At 38.9% G+C, this 20,549-nt stretch overlaps 2 protein-coding genes across 13 annotated transcripts in view; one reads left to right on the forward strand and one right to left on the reverse strand.

Moving 5' to 3' along the window:
* Window positions 1–477: 477 nt before the first annotated feature.
* On the reverse strand, window positions 478–1,852 carry LOC141513458 (large ribosomal subunit protein eL39). 4 transcript variants are annotated; one of them, XM_074223279.1, is made up of 2 exons: window positions 1,687–1,852; window positions 478–772 (listed from the first exon to the last, which is right to left on the reverse strand). In XM_074223279.1, the coding sequence occupies exon 2, from the start codon at window positions 732–734 to the stop codon at window positions 579–581; it is 156 nt and encodes a 51-aa protein (XP_074079380.1). In that variant the 5' UTR covers window positions 735–772; window positions 1,687–1,852; the 3' UTR covers window positions 478–578. The 4 variants fall into 4 exon arrangements, with proteins under 4 accessions (XP_074079380.1, XP_074079383.1, XP_074079382.1 ...); XM_074223282.1 differs by lacking the exon at window positions 1,687–1,852 and adding an exon at window positions 1,472–1,571; XM_074223281.1 differs by lacking the exon at window positions 1,687–1,852 and adding an exon at window positions 1,293–1,566.
* A 422-nt stretch (window positions 1,853–2,274) lies between these two features.
* The window catches only part of LOC141513461 (GON-4-like protein), a 52,861-nt gene continuing 34,586 nt past the window's right edge, over window positions 2,275–20,549 (forward strand). For 3 of the 9 annotated variants that reach the window (XM_074223293.1, XM_074223297.1, XM_074223296.1), the window contains exons 1-4: window positions 2,579–2,667; window positions 5,200–5,569; window positions 18,942–19,155; window positions 19,711–19,797. In XM_074223293.1, coding sequence (XP_074079394.1) covers window positions 5,562–5,569; window positions 18,942–19,155; window positions 19,711–19,797 — 309 coding nt within the window. In that variant the 5' untranslated portion in view covers window positions 2,579–2,667; window positions 5,200–5,561. Of the gene's footprint in view, window positions 2,379–2,578; window positions 2,668–2,739; window positions 5,570–18,941; window positions 19,156–19,710; window positions 19,798–20,549 lie in introns of those variants that run through there. The other 6 variants (XM_074223291.1, XM_074223289.1, XM_074223294.1 and 3 more) reach the window with 6 other exon arrangements.

A 20,549-nucleotide genomic window follows, 5' to 3' on the forward strand; every position in this document is an offset into this window, starting at 1 on the left:
CTAAATTTAGCCCTCTTTATACTTCTATGCTTATGGCAGCATGGTAGAATGGAAAAGTGTTCAAATGTGGAGTCAGGAAGGACCTGGGATCTTCCACATTTTCTAGCTGTAAAACTATGGTCAAAATCACTTAACATCTCTAAGCTTCAGTTTTTTTCATAGGACATTAATTGCATCCTCTAAAGAAGCAGACTGCTGCCCATCCAAGACTATCCCATGTGAGTACTATTTCAGTAATTTCTGCAAAAGGGCATAGGATTAACAGCAATGAACACCCCAGCTATGCGTTATTTTTTTCCCACTTGTACCATTGACTTTCTTTTCCAGCAATAACCTTTCAGAGACATCCTTTCATGGTTTCATTATGTACAGTTCTTGACTGATAGCACATTGTAAAGTTTAAAGCTTAAAAATAAATTATTAAAAAAAAAATTAACATATCATTGAATCAAGAAATAAATGAAAACAAAAGAGAAATCTCTGAACAATAAGTTTCTTTATGTGTGCACCTTTGGAATTTCCAACATCAGGGTTGTGGCACAGTAAGGAGTAATCTAAGCCACCACGATGGTAGTCTTTTATAAACCCAGCTTGGTTCTTCTCCAGTGTCTCCTCTTGGAGTTGTATCTGATCTTATTGCCAGTTTTCATTCGAATCCACTGAGGAATGGGACGATTCTGCTTCTGTTTCTTTGCAAGGAACCTCTTGATTCTGAAAGTCTTGTGGGAAGACATGGTGAAGCCTCAGCCAGGTAGCCAAGAAGATAGTGCAACTAGAGAGAATATCTTAGAATTAATATCAGTGATGTTAATAGTTCCTAGCGCAAGACCTGTCCAAAAACAGTTATGGAGGGGGCAGCTGAGTGGCACAGTGGATATAGAACACCAGGCCAACAATTAGGAGGACCTGAGTTCAAATGTGACTACACTTAAAAACTGCCCAGCTGTGTGAGCCGGGGCGAATCACTCAACTCCATTGCCTTAAATTAAAAAACAACAACAAAAACCATTTGTAGAACCTAGCATAGCAAGCTGTCAAGTCTGACTCTGAACTCAGTTTTATTCATTACCTGGAAGAGGCCAGTAAACAAACACATTAACACAGGCCATACTGCACTTACCCAAAGCATATTTATAGCTGATACTCCCATATATACACATTTATACGTGCTACACAGTACCACGTGTATATATTTTGTATGTTATTTATAACATATCGTACACACTATCGTATCTTATTTTGCATTTGCTCTTCAGCACACTTTAAAGCATCGGTTATATATATTCTCATACATCTGGACAGATCACCTAGCCTCTCGGCGCCTCGGCTTCCTCCTCTGTGAAGCGAGCGGTTTCGCCTCGCGGTTTTTCCTGCTCTGAAGAATGTCTCCCCGTGGGATCCTACGCCGTTTCCGCCGCCCCTCAAAGTCTCCCTGCGCCCCAACAGTTTGTACTTTAACCCTGGTTCCCACCTAGAAGTGGTCCCCAGGGCCTGGCGCGGCGGGTCCAGAACTTCCACGGGCAACGCCCGACCCCCCGAGCGGAGTTCCGGGGAGACTCCTCGTTCTCACGCGCGGGGGGGGGGCCCGCGTGGGCCCGGGCCCCGGCGCTTCACGCACCCGGCGGGGTCGACTTCGGATTAAATTCTCGCCCCAACCCTAAGCCCGGCTCCCTCGGGCTCCCTCACCCGAGGTCCCAGAGGCGGCAGGGGCCGAGTCCCGCGCAGGAAGCTGCTCGGCGTCTCCTATAATCGCCCGCAAACCCGCCAGGAAGAAGGAAGGAGGCCGTCAAAGCGCCCGCGAGCTAGCTGGGAGCACGGCGGCAGACGCTCACGCCGAGACGCTCGGTCGAGCCTTTACTTCCGGGTCAAGGACGCCGGAAGTGCTTCTTTGTGAGATTCCCCCGCGGAAGCCCAATTAGGCCGGCCGTGCGCCCCTACAGGTGGCGGGCATGGAATCGTCCGGAGCTGAGGGCAAATCCCTTTTCCGAAACCTTTGCAGCCGGTACGAAAGGACTAATGGTCCTGGGTTTCGCACCCCTTCAGTTGGCACGAGTGGAAGAATCCGCCCCCCTCCGCCTGGAGGGAATGGACTAGTCCGGGGCTGAGGCCGACTCCCTCAGCCCGGCAGCTGGCGCAGGAAGTCGAAGGCCCGCGCACCCCCCCGCGTCGGTGGGCATGGGATAGTCCCACAGGGCGGGGGGCGGGGGGCGGGGGGCGGGGGGCGGGGGGCGGGGCGGGGCGGGCCCGGCGGAGGCGCAGGCGCAGGCGCACTCGCGCGGCCGGGGCGGGCGGCCGGAGGAGACTTTGGAAGCTGGGCGGGGCCGCTAGGAGCGGAAGCCGGAGGCGGGCAGGGAGCGGCTCGTCCGCGGGCCGGCCAGGTGTGTCGGGGGCCGGCCGGGGAGCGGCGGGAGCGGGCGGGGCGCCCCGAGGAAGCGGCCTCCTCCTCCGGGGATGGGCCCGGGATGGGGCTGAGTCGGAGTCCGACCTGGACAAAAGCTGCCCCGGCCCCCCGGAGCGGCAGCCCCCGCCCCGCACCCCGAGACTGTGGGAACGAACAGTCTCAGCTAGTGCTGGGGGGCGGCCTCCACGGGCCGGGCTTCTGGCGCGGGCAGTGGCCGAGGGCGAGGAGCGGACTCGTGTGGGGCCTCCGGAGTGGCCATTTTGTGTGTATGTATGGAGATGTGCGTGCGTGTGCGTGGGGGTGGGGGTGGGGGTGGGTGCAAACAAGCCGGCTTTGGAGCAGGGCACCCACCAGGTTCTGTTCACGGGGGCAGGTGTGTATGCTTTCCTATGACCCTTTTTTATTTTAGTATTAGCTAACGAGATGCCCTGGGTCGATGTGACTAAGAAATTTTTTTTTTAAATTTCTAATGTTTTATTTCCTTACCTCCTTCCCATAGATTAGTCCTTTAAGTAAAAAAAATAAAAAGGAGAACATAAACAGTTCAGGAAAAGTTAAGGAGTTTAATATTGGACAAGTACTTTAATATTGGACAATACATCCAGAGGATGACATGCTTTCTCATATTTCTTTGGCATCAAGATTGATCATAATTTTGAAGCATTAAGTTTCACTTGTGTTGTTATCCTTAATATTGATATTGCGTTAGTCATAGTGTATATGGTTTTCTTGGTCCTGCTTGTTTCACTTCACATTTATTCATATGTCTTCCCATGCTTCTCAGTTTTCATTATAAGAAATGAACCCCTTCATTATTCCAATCAATATCAATCAATTTGATATGCTTTCTGGTGATTATAAGTTCTGTAAATTAGGCCCCAGAGCTATAAACTAGAGCTTGTAAGATCACTTGCTTATAGGAAGCTAACTAGAGGACTTCCATCTTCGTTTTTCCTTGTCATGGTGACCAAGACTAGTATGGCAGTGGTGACTCAGTTCCATGGAAAGCCCCCCAATTTATTTTTATACTTAAGGACCTCTGTTTCTTGTCCAACATGAACAAGTGACCGTTTTATGACCCACTTAGTAAAGATGCCTCATCCAACCTGTGACTTTACTGAAAGACCTTTTTTGTTTATTTTAACCTATGTGTCATAGGCCAGCCAATGGGATTTTGCATTTAATGAAGGACTGGCTAAGAGTAATCCACAAGACAGATACAGTGTTGTTAAAAATTGCAAGAGGGGTGGCTAGGTGGTGCAGTGGATAGAACACCAGCCCTGGAGTCAGGAGTGCCTGGGTTCAAATCGGGCCTCAGACATTTAATAATTACCTAGCTGTGTGGCCTTGGGCAAGACACTTAACCCCATTGCCTTGTAAAAAACTAAAAAAACAAACCAAAAAAAAAGATTGCAAGAGGGACTCAATGGACTATGGTACACATCTCTAACAATTAGACCCTTAACCTTTAGCAAGCCCAGTACAAAATCTTTAATGAGTACCAACAGATCATTTTGGGTTATTAAACTGAAGGGCAACAGTGCTCATCAGTTTTCTCAAAAACTTTTTTTGAGAACCAAAGCACCAAAGGAACCCAAAAGAAATGTCACAAGGGATGCTGATAATGAAACAGAACCCTGGCAAGTTAATTAGGAATCTGTACTCTGAACTTCCTATTGCAATGCTGTGGGGTCAGATATCATGCTATATGACTAAAAGAGAAACTGAGGCAGAGCTCTCAGTCAAAGGAAGTGGACTTCAGACTTTTCTCACAATCTGAGATGCCTCCTCCTTATGGACCATTCTTTATAGGGTATGAAACCATTTATTACCTGTCTTGTGGATTACTCTTAGCCAGTCCTTCATTAAAATGATGACATTTCTTAAAACTTAAGTTTTAATATTTGGCCACCATGAGAGGAAAACACAGTGGCTAAACAGTAGTATAAAGCACTGATTAGCCTACCAACTTGTCTCATGGGTATTTCCCCTGAAATTATTAATAGTCTTCATTCTTTTTATTCATTTATAAATTAAAGATCTGGTTTATCTTATTTCTAAGATTATAATTCACATTTTGGAAATCACATTTTTCTAAACTGTGACTTTGGTTAATAGCAGCAGAACTCAGTTATACCTAAGAGAATATATAAACTGTGAGTGCAAGTGACATGCCCAAGGTTACATAGCCAGTAAGTATCAAGTCCCTGAGACCAAATTTGAACTCAGGTCCTCCTGACTCCCAGCCTGGTGCTCTATCTACTCTGCCACCTAACTACCCCAATTTTTTTCATTTCTTAGGGAATTAGAAAATTTAGAGTATTTTGAAGGATCTTTGAACTGCTATTTCTCTGAATTGTTAACTGTTATTATTTTCCTAGTATTAGCATTTCTGTTTGAATGTGTGTAACTGAATAATCCTAGAATAATTTATATATAATATAAAAATACATACATATATTTCCCTTCCAAAAGCCTTTCTGATAAGACTTATTTCTTCAAGATCAGTTTAAAATTTTTTTTAAAATGTTTTTGATAATCACTATTAAGCTATTTATTCTAGGTATTTGTGTTGTGCTGAAAATTTTGGTTGATACTAATAAATATTTCAAGTTCACTTTTGTTTCAAAGGGATTCCCTCCCAAAATAAAAAGAGAGAAGTAAAAACCAAGGTCTTTAGATGTTTTCATTGAAAAATGAGAACATTTAGTTCTGCTGTTTGATGCCCCCAAATTGACCAGCTTTCTTCAAATGCAGAAGTAAGAAATTAAGTATTTCTTGTTATTATTGCTCCTCAGACTACTAGCCTTGTTTCCAATGCAGCCTTGGCAGGCATCATTGAGGAGAGCAACTCATCTGGAGCAGGGACTCCTGCCAACCACACTATCACCAATACCAGCTGTCATTGATGGGGCAGGCAGACTAGACTTGTGGAAACAGCAGGATACTCCCTGAGAGACAGAAGGCACCATGTGCCAGGCAAGTCAAATCAGCTCCTTCTCACTGAACCCTGAACCCAAGAGCCCTGAATCTCTCAGCTTCTTCCTCCCTAACCTCCCCTTGCCCCTCAGTTCTGCTTTCAGCCTAGCCCCTTCAGACATCACTGAGGGGAGCAACCTGTCTGCTAACACATTCATCGTCTGCCATTCAACAGCCATTAATGAGCAGGTAAGCCTGAGTCGTGGGAACAGCAACCCTTTGCAGGCTGCCAGCCTTGTTTCTAGCCTGACTCTCAAAAGTCAGACTCCAAGGAAGCAGCCCTTTCGAAAATGCAGCCTATGCATCTCCCTAGTTACTGTAGACCTGGAAAAGAATGTTCTAGCAAGTACTTAGCAGTGTGAGGTGGCTCGATATGAGGAATTGATAAGATTTTATCAGTGGAAATGAGAGTCAAGAAGATACATTACCATTTGCTCTGTGACTATACTCTTAGGACCATGCAGTTGACTTGCAGCTGAAACCTTCAATGTGTTATCTTCCTCTTGTCAGAATGTGAGCTTCTTGAGAGCAGTTGGTTTTGTTTTTCTATGTGTATCCTCAATTCTCAGAACAATGCTTTGCATATAGTTATTGCTCAATAAAATACTTTTTCATTCATTCATTCATTCATTCATTCATTCATTCATAGTAATGTATACTTTTAATGTCATGTTCATCTGATGTTCTGTGACCATGACTCATGGAATACTATAGTCTAGGGAATTAAAATTGACAATCATTCAAAGAGCAGTAGAGAGGCAAGGATATGGTGGGTTGAGGGGTCTGCCTCAACACCTTACAAACATTCTTATGAAGAAGTGATGTGGGGCAGCTAGGTGGCGTAGTGGATAAAGCACCAGCCTTGGAGTCAGGAGTACCTGGGTTTAAATCCGGTCGCAGACACTTAATAATTACCTAGCTATGTGGCCTTGGGCAAGCCACTTAACCCTGTTTGCCTTGCAAAAAACCTTTAAAAAAAAAAGGTGATGTAAAGGATGTCATGAGTCAAAAAAATAGGATCAATTGATTTTGTAATAAGGGCAAAGAATAATGGATGGATTGTTTTATATGTATGATTGTCATCTTTGGAATATAAAAACAACTTGAGGAAATCTGTCAACATGTCAGGTGGACCTTCTGTGGTAAACTTATGGGGGAAAATGGTCAAAAGTTAAGCAGGATTAGAGAGGCATGGATAGGCTATAAATTTGCAATGGTACAGGGAAATCCCATAATATCATGAATATATGTGTTTATTGAGCAAGAGAGCAGGTATTCTAAGGCAGAGGTGGCAAAGGCCTCAGGACTGCTTGAAACAGATTAAATGTAATTAGGAAATGTTTAACAAAGTAAATGAAAACATAATACAACATAGATCATGTTTATTTATGATTTTTCTAAACCAATATACTGTCCTTAGAAATCTATTTCTACTTGAGTTTGACTCTGGATCAGATATGACAGTGATTCTGGAGGACCCCAATAGTCATTGAGTATCATCTTTGACGTATTATGGGACTAGAAATATGGAGCAATTCACACACCCTTCATACTGATGCCCAACCCACAGTGTTAGAATCAGTTGATATGAGATCCAGTAAAAAGACTATATTTTTTTTCTCATGGGAATAAAATAATTAATCTGGAAATGGAAAGCTCTTGCCCTTTGGCCATTTTGGGTGATGAAAAATGGTGGTAAAATTTAGTGGCTAAATAATTGTATGGATTGGGTTTAGAACTCTTCATATTCATCTAAGATATGGATAAGACCTGAAAGGCAATATCTATTTACAGTGACTCTTGGATCATTGCCCATTAGCATAACCATAGCAGAATGATCAGGGGCATCACCATAGACATGAAAGATCAGGAATAAAGTGGTATGGGATAGGATTTTTTAGGAGGATCTTGCAGAATGGGATGGCTATTTAGCTATCAGTTCTATATTTTTGCCTATCAGAAACATTCCATCATCAAAGAAGTATCACAGGATAGCATACTGCTGAGATCAGAAATATGTGAGACTGACCAGACTTTACTTGATGACCCATGAGGAAAGTGGACATGAAAAAAAGAGATGGAGGACATAGGATTCTGTTAACCAAGTCTGACCTTGACACTACATTCTGCCACCTGTCTGACCAGTACAGATGACCTGCTTTGAACCTCCATATATTGTAAAATCCTCCAAAGAGGGTATCCACTGGTGGCAAATTGATTATTTAGGGGTTCTTCTGTTGTAGAGGGGGAGAGATTTGCTTAAACTGCCATTAACTTGTGGTCAGGATTTAAACATTGCGTTCCCAGACCACAGAGTAATGGCTGAAACAACCATCAGAGGATTAACAAAATGTCATTTACACAGTCATGAGCCATAGCTTTGGGTCAAGGTACCATTAACTAGAAAGAAAATACAAGAGTGAATCTGAGAACATGGAATAAAATTGATTTTTCACATACTGTACTAGCCTCAAATAACTGGCATTATAGGATGCTGGAATGTGCTGCTAAAAGCCCAAAACAGCTTTGGTTAAAACACGGTCTATGAATTCTGGGTCAGCTTATTACACATAGTGACTTGTGCCATGGATTATTTTTTTAAGTTTTTTTTTTTGAACAAAGCAATGGGGTTAAGTGGCTTGCTGAAGGCCACACAGCTAGGTAATTATTAAGTGTCTTGAGTTGGATTTGAATTCAGGTCCTCCTGACTTCAGGGCCACTATCCACTGCATCACCTAGCAGCCCCTGTGCCATGGATTATTAACCATCCTATGGTTTGGTCTCTTCTTTGGAAAGGACCCATGGATCTTGGAGTCAAGGAAAGGAGAACCAAGGGAAATGAACCACAACCTGTTGAAAAATGTTTTTGTTTCTCACACTGGTGTCCTTTGGAGCTTCTGGCCTAGCTATGCTCCTTACTTTGAAGTGATCCAACAACACTTGCCTGTTGGCTGTTACTTGCTTGTGACTCTGCATTTCCAAACTCCAGGCTGTTCCCTGGCTGTCCCTCTCATCTAGAATGCTTTAATGCTTTCTCTTCCTCTGCTTCCTGACTGTCTTGGAAGGCCTGAGGCTGTGCTCAAACTCCACCTTCTGCAAGAGGTTTTTCTTAGGAGATTGCCTCCTACTTACAGTGTTTATCTCTCATATGTACAATTATTTACAGGTCATTTCCTTTTTAAAGAATGTGATCTTGTAGGAGGAGGACTAATTTTTTTTAACCTTTTTAATCCCTAGTATTTACCAGTGTCTGTTACATAATAAATACTTATTGCCTGGCTACCTCTCACACTTTATCTATGTCCTGAGTCTTGGAATGGCCCACAGACTACAGGGCTTTTGCTTTCTCACTCTATGGCAATGTAAAGGAGGTCAGAAATACATATTTGGAATCTAGGATCCTGAAATGAGGGCTGGATTATTTACACATGATGGGGAGGGATAGCCCTTGGGTCATGACACACAGGTTTTTAAATAAAGACTTAACAGTTCTATGAACCAACCAGACACCTGAGGTTCATTCCCACATGGCATTGTATTAGGAAATGCACCTATATCTTCCTGATAAACTAAACTCTTTCTTCAGGGGCTTGTGACAAACTGTGGTGATTTTTTTAGGGTGGGGTTGCAGAATACTGTTCAGATGGCAATCTGGCATTGGAACCATGATGCCATGCAAAAGCAGGGTTGGTAAGCTTTTTGTACCTTAAGGAAGAGTACACTATATGGTGGTCACAGATGTATCTCGTATTTAATAAAGATGTTAGTGTTGGTATTACAGTGTGCATAATTGTAATGTGTATACTGTTTTAGAAGACCTAGTTGAAGGAAGAGAGCTAATAAAATATTGTAAGTATCTAGAATGCCCAGAGATGAAGGGAATGAAAAGGGAGAATATGAAGTCCTGTTAGAATTCTAAGTTTACATTGCAACTTCTGTATAGAATAAGAGCTTGGAGGCCATCTAGTTAAATGTCTTCATTTTACAGTTGAAGAACTAAAGCCCAGAGGTGGAATAACGAAGGGCTTACAGCTCTGATGTGAACTTTGGCATTCTTTCCACTATTCCAAACCTCCAGGACTACTGCAGACATAATGTCTGTATTTAACTCTGTTTAATGTTTATGCTTTGTGCTTTTCTATGTAATGGTTGCTATCTTTAGTGATATCTAATGATTCAGAATAAACCTATAGTAGCCCCAGCAGTCATTCAGTAGACAAAATTAGCTCAAAGCAAAAGTAGGGTAGTAGAGTATGAAGAGTGTCTAGACTATATTCTGTGTGCCAGGGCTCATTGCCCCATATCTACTGGGTCTGTGGGAAGAGTGGGCACAAATTTAGAGTATAGTAGTAATGAGGCAAACATATATAGAAAACACATATGGTCAAGACTGCAGATGCCATTGTTTTTGTTGGTCATTATTTTTCATCTCCTTGTCAAAAAGTCATGGTGCTTCTACATAGGCAGGTTGCTTAACTGGGCTCCCAAGGCCTGCCCTTTTCTGAAGCATGACTCCCTTGGCAGAGAGAGACCTCCCTTGTATCCCTGTTTGGTTCTGTTTTTTTTTTTTGTCAGATGTCTATCTCCTTGCTGTAAGAAGCAGTGTGTCTTACTGGGACAATTGCTATGGTTCCTGTTTGCCCTTCCTTTTTTTGGGGGGGTGGCTTTAGCAAGGCAGTGGGATTAAGTGATTTGCCTAAGGTCATACAGCTAGGTAAGTGTTATGTGTTGACTGCTGATTTGAATATAGGTTCTCCTGACTCCAGAGCCAGTGCTCTATCTACTAGCCACTTTGGCTGCCCCTTGCCCTTCATTCTTTTTTTTTTTTTAAGGTTTTTGCAAGGCAAATGGGGTTAAGTAGCTTGCCCAAGGCCACACAGCTTGGTAATTATTAAATGTCTGAGGCAAGATTTGAACCCAGGTACTCTTGACTCCAGGGCTGGTGCTTTATCCACTGTGCCACCTAGCCACCCCCAAATAAACCAGGTATAGATTCTTTTTTTTCTTTTTTTTGTTTGTTTTTTTAGTTTTTTACAAGGCAATGGGATTAAGTGTCTTGCCCAAGGCCACACAGCTAGGTAATTATTAAGTGTCTGAGACTGGATTTGAACCCAGGTACTTCTGACTCCAGGGCCAGTGCTTTATCTACTGCGCCACCGTGCCACCTAGCTGCCCCCCTTGCCCTTCATTCTTTAAAAGAACAAATAACATCAAGATGTCTTGACTTGGTAGTGAATTGGATTTAAGTGAGGCAGAGTTGCTCTACTCTCCAGAGTCATCAATTTCTAGTGGCAAGACAAAAATCAAGATGACTGGCAATGGCCCAGGATACAGTGGATGACCTTGGCCTTTCTGAAGGTCGTTCCCAGGCTTCAGTTTGTCTGAGGCCATTCCATGACTAAGCTAGATAAGACTTGAGATAGGCAGACTGTTCTTAATGAGTTCAAAACTGGCCTTAGACATTTACCAGCTGTGTTTCTAGATGAGTCACTTAACTATTTGCCTTAGTTTCCTCACCTGTAAATTGAGCTGAAGAGGAAATGGCAAACCACTCCAGTATCTTTGCCAAGAAAACCCCAAATGGGGTCATGAGGAGTTGTATACAACTATCAACTGAATAGCAACAAGGAGAAGAATTGAGACAAAAGATGGCCCAATTTATAACTGGAAAACCCTATGACTTATTGGGTCAGAAAAGAGGAAGAAAATCCCTCCCCTCATTCCTCCTTACTTCTCAGAGACTGTGTTCTTTCACTGATGGCTCTTTCTGAACTAACTGAACTTTAGTTTAGCCAGCTAACTTTCTTAAAGGCAGTAGGGTTGTCCCTATTGTGAAATGTCTCCCCAACTCTGTCAGGGAGAAATTTAAACTCTCTGAGGGAGCAGCAGAGTGTAGGACTGGCTATATTAATAATCATCTCTGTTATCTGCATCTTTTTATGATTACAGCTATCTTTATATGTAATTTAACACCATATTATCTATGATGATATCCTGGACTGGAGAAATTAGTTTGTCAGGAGCCAACTCTCCTTTCCTCCTTTGAATTTATAATACTTGATTACTGTGATAACTGAGTGGGAAAATGTAATGTGTTAGATACACTAGAATTCTAGATTGATATTGCCACATTCATAATACTTTTTAAATGTTAATGTATGTAATATTTGATGTGAATAATGAGTGAGCAGTGATAGGAATTAGATAAACTAAGTAGCTTTATAACATAATGTTTATACTAAAACATCATGGCTGAAATTGAAAGGTATGCTCTCCTTTCTCTATATGGATGAGGAGGAACTCAAGAGGAAGAACCCAGAACTCATCATATATTGTTTATATTAACTAATTAATTTTGTTGAACTGCTTATTTTCTCCTTTGTTATAAGTGTACCTCTCTGGGGAGAAAGGGGATAGGGATATATTGAGAAATAAAGGAATATAAAAACAAAAGGTTTCAGTAGAATAGGAAGAAAAGTATAAATATTTGCCTATGAAAAGCTAAGAAAGGTCTGAATGAAGAGTTGAAATTTTATCCATGACATTTAGGAAGACTTCCTAAGGCTCTCTGAAACTATACTCTTCATTATTTTTTATTCCCACAGGATTTCATCACATTCTGTACTATAACTTGTTCAAGTGATGGGCACAACTTCATTTTTCAATTCTTTGACATCACAAAAATGTTTTTGTGCAAGTGGCTCCTTTTCCTTTTTTTTTAAATTTCTTTGGGGTATAGACCTAATAGTTACATCTCTGGGGCAAGGGTATGTAGCCACAGTTTACCATATTTCCCCATGTATAAGACACACCCTTTTCCAAAATATTTGGGGTCTAAAAACTGGGAGTGTCTTTTACAGTGGTTATGGATTTTTTTACTTGCATTTTCTGTTTTTTCGTGCTTAGTCTTTGCACTCATTATTTTGCATTGGTTACCTGTATGTTAGGTTACGTTTTGTCATGTTCTACCCAGAAGTGGCTGAGAAAAGATTGTCTTACAGTGCTGAATTCAAGTTAAAAGTGATTCAGTTTGCAAAAGTGAATAGAAGTCGTGCTGATTGAAGTTTTCTAGGGACATTTTGACACCAGCAGGAAGAGTGAAGAAACAAACTATAGGAGAAATTTGTACCTGGATGTAAAGATCCTGGTATAACATCAAGATTGAAATTGTCATTTAAGTCATTTAAGAAGTATGGTATTTCAAAAGCCATTAGATGGAACTAAGGATGAGGCAACATATAGAGACAGTGATTCATCATCAAACACAGATGTGGACAAGCTAATGGATGGGAGTTTTGACAGAGACAAGGAGTGGTATGAATTTTATGATGAATAAAACTTAAGTTCGATAACTTTATGTAATACATTTTTTCCAAATTTCCGGTCTCAAAATTAAGGTGCATCTTATACATGGGGAAATATAGTAATAGTTTGGGGAGCAGAATTTCAAATTGCTTTTTTAAAATGAATAGGTCAGTTTAACCATCAGTGCATTAACGTACCTGTTTTCCCACAGTCCTTCCAGCATTTGTTATTTTCTTTTTTTTTGTCAACTTTGTTGGTCTGATGGGTGTGAGTTGAAACCTCAGAGTTGCTTTAATTTTTAATTCTCTAATCATTAGGGATTTAAAATTTTTTCATATGGCTGTTGGTACTTTGGGTTTCTTCCTTCGAAAGCTAGCAGTTATTTCTTTAAAGCTTCATCTAACTAGAACTTTTGATAAACTAGAAGTTTTTATTTTCCCTTAAGAATAATCCATGGATGGGGTGGCTAGGTAGTGCAGTGGATAGAGCACCGGCCCTGGAGTCAGGAGTACCTGAGTTCAAATCGGGCCTCAGACACTTAATAATTTCCTAGCTGTGTGGCCTTGGGCAAGCCACTTCACCCCATTGCCTTGCAAAAATTAAATAAAAAAAAAAAAGAATAATCCAGTGACAAAAAATTCCTGTTTAAGGAATTAGTAAAAAACTAACAGTCAGCTCAGTCTCAGAGTTCCTTTCAGCTCAGTCTCAGAGTTCCTTTCTAGTTCTAGCTCTATGGTCATATGATCTGCAATATGATTACATACTGGAACAAATAGTATTTGGGATGGTTTTCAGATATATCAAATCTTAACCAAAGAAAACTTAAGCAGGTTCATTATTCCTAGGTTATGTTTTTACCAAGACAACATAAAAATATATTTGTGTGTTTTAAGAACATTTTCAACAAGGTATTGACTACAAAGGTTTTTTCTGATTACTAAAGTTAACTATTACAGTGATCGCCTCCATTCCCTTGAACATTTACGTGAATCATGGTTTTAATAAATGGTAGATAATTCTACCCAGTAGGTATAATTTATCTACTTTGCTAATGAGCAAGTCTGTCAAACATCACACTAGGGTTTTCTCAGTTTGAGGGAAATAATGCCAACATGTTCTCCTCTCATGACATATATTGGTCTTTCCCACTAAACCAGAATAAAAAGGCCACAAAAAACCCTGTCATCCTTTCAGCCAATCATCTTTTATTTTTCTCCCTTTTACAGTCATACTCTTAGAAAAAATTGTCTATTCTCATTGTCTTCTCTCTTATGACTCAGTCCTTTGCAATTTTGCTTCTGACTTCTTCAACTGAAAAAACTTTCCATAAAGTTAACAGTGCTCTCTCGAAAATAATACAAATAAAACAGAAAACCCACAAATACTTTTAAAATTATGAAATAATTTTCTTATTATTTCCCTACTGAGGAAGTTACTCTTTGAATACATTAAAATTTTGAATGGCCACTTTTTTCTTCTTTTTGTTAGAGAAGTAGCATTGCATCATCATATGGCTTTGTCCAACTCCCCCAAATAAAGTCATGTTTCTAAGATGGTTTCTTTGAATTTTTGTGTTTGTATTTAGAGTATCTATTCAGCCCTGGTTCTTTTTCTTTTTTAAATAAGAAATACTTGAAATATCATCTCTCATTAAAATCAATTTTTTTTCTTTAAAGATTATGCTTAGCTTTTCAGAGTAAGTGAATTTTACTTGTAAGCCAATACATTTTGCCTTTTGTAATATTGTATTCTGAGTTCTCCTTTCATTTATAGTAGAATTTGTAAGATCTGAAGTTTTTTATTTACCTGACTTTTCTTCTTTCTGGATGCTTTTGTAGTATTTTTTTTCTTTGCCCTATGTTTTATCTGTGGCATTTTGGGACTTTTCAAGTTCCTTTCAGGAAGTAATTAGTGGATTTTTTTTTTACTTCTACTTTTAAAGAAATAATCAGTGAAATAAGCTGCCTAGTTTTGATGTGAATAAAATTAAAGCATTGGAGCAAGAGAAGGCTATTGACTATCATAGATATAAATTTCAAAAAATTTAAACATTAAATATTTGCAGACTGGTGGTAGGTCTTGAGAAGGGTACAAAGACAAATCATGTTATAGGTAGTTGGGGGAAAGAAATGTAAGTAGTGGTGTTAGCATTCAGCATAATCTAGGCCTGTGGCTGTGTATGGAAGGAAGTGATGTAGAAGTAGAAGATTAATGACATAGGACCGGAATAAGTAGCTGAAGATTATTAGTAAAGAGGAATCAGGTCAAGGTAGCAGATGGACAGATTAAATTTTCACAGAGGGAGGAGAACCAAGTCATACTTAGAGGTAGGAGGATGCTGTTGTCCCAAGTATAGGTACCAAATGGAGATTTAAGGGTTAATTTCACATTCTCATTTCTTTTGTTAATTAAAGTAAAAATTTTTTTGTTATATTTTAAGTTCCAAGATGTATCTCTCCCTTCTTTTTCCCCTTATATTAAAGAAGGCCATCATTTGATAATCAGACACATACATATAAAACTATGCTGTGGATACTTCTATTGAAGAGTTCTTTTCTTGAGGTGGACAGCATCTTCCTTAATAGATAGGTCTTTTGTAGTTGATTTGAGTATTTATAATAGAATAATTTAGGCTTTGAACAATATTACTGATAGTGTATGAAATATCCTCTTGGTTCTGCTCATTTTACTCTTCATTATTTTATGCAAGTCTTTCCATGTTTTTCTCAAATCAACCTGCAACAGTAGTAATCTAACACAATAATATACCATCTATTCTCATTTCTATTTAATTTAATTTAATTTTAATTTATTTTTAGGTTTTTGCAAGGCAAATGGGGTTAAGTGGCTTGCCCAAGGTCACACAGCTAGGTAATTATTAAGTGTCTGCAGCTGGATTTGAACTCAGGTACTCCTGACTCTAGGGCCAGTGCTCTTATCCACTGTGCCACCTAGCCACCCCCATCTATTCTCATTTCTAAAGAGAATTCTTTAAAAAGTGTGTTGATATTTCTGTTGGCTTTTGAAAATCCTTTATGACTTTTTTTTAATGTTCTATCTTGGTAAGCTTGTTGACATTTGTAATAGGGTCCCTAGGTGAGGAGTAGTGAAGATTTATGTTGGACTGTGTGCTTGCTTAGCCTTGTTGTAGAAAAACCCCAAATATTCCGTGTTTTTCTTTTCCCATACACATCTGGATCAGTGATTAGAGGTTGTGGATCACTTAACAAGTACTGATCATATTTCACAGGATATGCATTTCTATCCTGAGAATTTGACTTGTGTTTGTGTTTCATATGAAAATTATGCTAGTGGATCTATTTTTTTTTCAGGAATGAAGACACATTTTCATTTATTTTGGCTACACTCATTTGCCACATTCCATTGTGAACATATATTTTAAGCTTGAATTAAGGCATCTAGGATAAATTGGTCCAAATGGGAAGGAATCCACCATTTTATTTCAATACTCCATCCAGCTGAACTTGCCAGTTTTGCAGCTGGAAGTACTAAAGTCTAGACATCACCTGCCCTTATACACGTAGTATAATAGCATAGATAATATAGACCAAAGTATAATAAAGTATAAAATATAGGTTAAACTCCATTGCATGTATCAACGCAACAACAGCAACACCAAAAACTCAACTGAAAAGACTCCTAAATCTAGCACATATTTAATTCAAATAATATTTGATGGAAAAAAATTGTAGTACAGCAAGAGTTGGGATCATTTCTTGGATTTTGTCGAAATGGAATCTGATAGGTATACATATTACCCATCTCTAAAATGTTCATTAATTAAATAATTTGTGTATTACCTGTAGCAAATTTTTAATCCCAAATTTGTTTTCCTTTTTCTTCTGAGTCTCCCTTGTGATAAGCTAAGAATTCTCAAATATTAGCTTAAAAAGAGGCATGGGGGGGAATAAAAAAATTGTAAAAAATTTTACTTAACTTGCCTAAATATATTGCTCTCCAAATCCAATATAATTTTTTGCACATCCACAATTTTGCTTCCTTTGCCACACTTTCCCCTTTCATTAGCTTATTATAGAGCTCCAATAGACATGATTTTGTTATTTGTTTGTCTTTAGGTTTTCCTATCTTATGCCATCAAGTAGAGCAAACATTCCCCCCCAAAATGAAAAACATTTTGACTCAAATAAGTTCAGTAAAGAAATTAACATCTTTTGCCACAACAAGAGGATCTGGAACTGGCTAAATTGGTAGCCATAGATAGCAATTTAGTCCCTAGAGGTATCAACATGTTGCTACCAAGAAATTATCTTGTTGCTTTGCCCTCATTTCAAGGGAAAAATATTGAAGGTTTTAAATTTCTTGCTTAAGGCTAGGAAGCAACATCATTTGGGAGAAAGGAATGTAGAGTGGGGTAGGCAGAGGAATGGAAGCTTGTGGAGAAAGCCATCACTGAACCAAGAGAAGGAACTTTTATGAGGACAATATGGAATCTATTTCTCCTTCTAGGGTTTTCCCAACATAGACAGTATGGTACCGTTTTATACTATTAGGACTTTGGAATTTTTGATAAAAGAGAATGGAAGACTAACAAAGAAAAAAATGAAAGGATGAGAGGGAGGAGAACTCTTCTTTTTTCACAGAACCAAAAAGAAACAAGTCTTAGGTCTCAAGGGGCCATAGTAGATAAGTTTAGGAACTAGTAAATAGATTTTTTTTCTCCTAAAGAACTATAAATCACCATTACAAAGAAATTTTAGATGAGACATCGTGTATTTCAAGAATGTCAGCTATGCTCATGAGCCAAGTTGTACAATAAATATTTCTTTGCTTGCTGCTGTTTGGCTAATCATTTGCACATATGCACATTATCAGCGATCCTTATTTCCAAAATTTTTTGATCACACTATAAATGTTTGTATGTGTACCTCTGATTTCTGTGTATTCATTTATAAATTATATATACATGTGCTAATTTACTCATGAACATTATATAAATATAGAAATTTCAAAAGGATGGATATTTCAGAGATCTAAATTCATAATAATAAAGATGAAATAAACTCCAAATTTTTAAATTTTATTTTTTAAGGCATAAAAACCCATTTTGCTCTCATTAAAAATATGAAAACAATAATTTAATATGTTTCATATTTTTAAAAAATCTCAGTTAAAATTTCCTCATACAATTTTTTTGAATGTTCTAAATTCATTGCTGAGTTACCTCAGTAACTTTTATGTGTAAAGGGGTCCTGAGATTAAAAGTTTGAGAATTGCTGATTTGAATGAACAGAATTTTTGTGATCATCCTTTCTCTTAGGGATTATACCCTGATTTCCTCAATCTCTGTAATGATGGAATTGTTCAAGGGGTAGGTGGGAAGAAAGAAGAATAAAAAGAAAGAAGAAGATAGCAGGGATAAGCAAGTAGTTAGTGTCGGAGGTGGCATTAGGGAAGACTGCTCCTCTCCACAAAAATTATTCCCTTAGATGTTGACTAGAAGAGGGAGACAGGCTGATATCCTGGATTCAAGGCAACGCCTTGGTTAATCTCAGGGTTCTTGAGTGCAGAATCTGGGTTGCCTCTACCAGTGTTTTCGGGGAGGTGATGGTTGAGATGATAGTAGGTTTGACCTACTTGGAACATACTGTTGTAGTTACTGCATATGTTATTTTGTTACCTCTGCTTACTTTGCTCTGCATCAGTTCGTATATATCTCTCCATGTTTCTCTATATTCATCACACTTATATTTCTTATAGCACAGTAGTATTCCATTATGTTCATAGGCCACAGTTTCATAATTGCTATTTCCTATGCTTAGCTATCACAAAAAAGTCATGAGCAATATTTTGGTGTATATGAAAACTTTGTTCTTATTGATGGAGTCCTTAAGGTATAAGCTTGGCAATGGAATTTCTGGTTCAAAGTATATGGATATTTTTTATTTACATAGTTCCAGTTGGTTTCCAAATGGAGTTTCACAACTCCATAAATATATTAGGACTCATTATTCCACAAGCTCTCCAACATGGACTATTGCCATTTTTTGTCATTTTTACCAGTTAGCAGGATGAGAAGTAAAACCTAAGAGAGAGACACAAACACACCTATCTATTTATTTTTTGATGTGATGATACATGTTTATATCAGGGTTTTGTTTTTCTTCTCAGTGGGAGAAAAGAGGGAAGCTAAGAGAGATATAGGTAACTTTTCAGAGAATCAGTTATTATGGAGCAAGGGAAATGTCTAAAATTATTCACCTTCTGTTGGGAACAGGTTTGAAGAACTACTAATGAACTTTCATAATGAACAAAATCATGTCATAAATGAGTTGGTGGCACACTTAGTGCCCAAGAAGTCTTTACTTAAGCAGAAGCAAGAAGCACAGAAGGTCAAACCAGAGATGTTCAAGCCCCAGGGTGATAATACCATGCCCTCAATGGTTCTGAATACGGCTCAAAGGAATAGACTCCAGCAACAGATGCAGCAGGTAAGGCTCCACTCATTGAGATATATGATCCTCATGAATCCTAGGGCCAGTAGGAGACTTCTTAGTATCAATAAAAACTACATCATAGCATCTTTGGGAAGGGATCTCCAAAGATCTGTCAAGAATGATTATGCCCAATGTACCTACAGTGTTCAGGCTACATGATAATAGACATCCATCTAAAACACTTTCGAACTTAGCAACCACCACAAAGTAGGGGAAATTTTTCTTTATATCCAATCTAAATTTCTCATGCTCATTTCTTCATCTTTTATATTTGATAAATTCAAGTCAAGGAAGCATATTAAAATAAATATAATATTTGGATTAAAGTTGCAAACTTGAGCAGCTGAGTTCAAATATGGTCTCAGACACTTAATAATTACCTAGCTGTGTGGCCTTGGGCAAGCCACTTAACCCCAGAGCCTTGCAAAAACTAATTAACTAAATAAATAAAAGTTGCAAATTCATTGCTAAAGTCTTCTTAGGTTTCTGAAATAATAACATCTTCCATGTCCATGATGTATTTTGTCTTCTTTTTGTCTCCCTCCCCAGCATGTTCAGCTCCTGACTCAGATTCACCTTTTGACCAGCACCAACCCCAGCCTCAGTTCAGAGGCCAGTACCACCAAGATGTTTCTTGTAAGGCCCTGTTTATGCATGAATCTGAAAGTTACAGTGAGAAATCAACTTGTCAAATATTTTTCAAAAATCACTCATCATACATTATTTACATCAATCCTTTCATCATTAACCAATATTCCTTAATCTTTATCTTAGCTATTTTCACCTTTTCTTCCTATTTCTTCCCATATTGGCTAAGAGTTCATAGGCATCTGCTTACTGCCTTGTTCCTCCCATGACATCAGGTTCCTATGAAAGGACAGAGAATGTATTGTTTCCACCACCTCATTGATGTCCATTAGTTCTGCTTAATTTTGTGTAGGTATGCCGATTTTTCTTTTCATATTTTAGCATGTATGATGTTTTCAAAGCTACAATTAACCATTAGTGATTTATGAACCAATCTTATTTTACACAACATAAAAAAAAATAGCATGATGAGGGAGTGAGTTGAAAGAAGGGGTATAATTTTAAATCCTGAAATTTCTTCCATGATAAAATTGCCTTTGAGGATGGCATAAGAGATGTGATATATTGTTTCTTAGATATAGGCATTTAAATGATAAAATTAGTTAGCCCTTTAATCTTTTCCATGGTAATATTTGAGTGCCTGTTTTCAAAGTGCTTTACGTATACTCTTATTTGAGCCTCACAACAACCTTAAAAAGGTAGGTGCTAATATTTTCCTTAGTTTAAACACGAGGAAACTGAGGCTTAGGTAAAGTCCCTTATCTACAATCATAGTGCTAGTAAATATCTGAGGGAGGGTT

This window comes from Macrotis lagotis, chromosome 2 (assembly GCF_037893015.1).
Source record: "Macrotis lagotis isolate mMagLag1 chromosome 2, bilby.v1.9.chrom.fasta, whole genome shotgun sequence".
In the NCBI taxonomy this organism is placed as follows: domain Eukaryota; kingdom Metazoa; phylum Chordata; class Mammalia; order Peramelemorphia; family Peramelidae; genus Macrotis; species Macrotis lagotis.

Coding starts and splice junctions, on each gene's coding strand:
- LOC141513458 (XM_074223279.1), bottom strand. CDS start 734: ATGTCTTCCCACAAGACTTTCAGAATCAAGAGGTTCCTTGCAAAGAAA.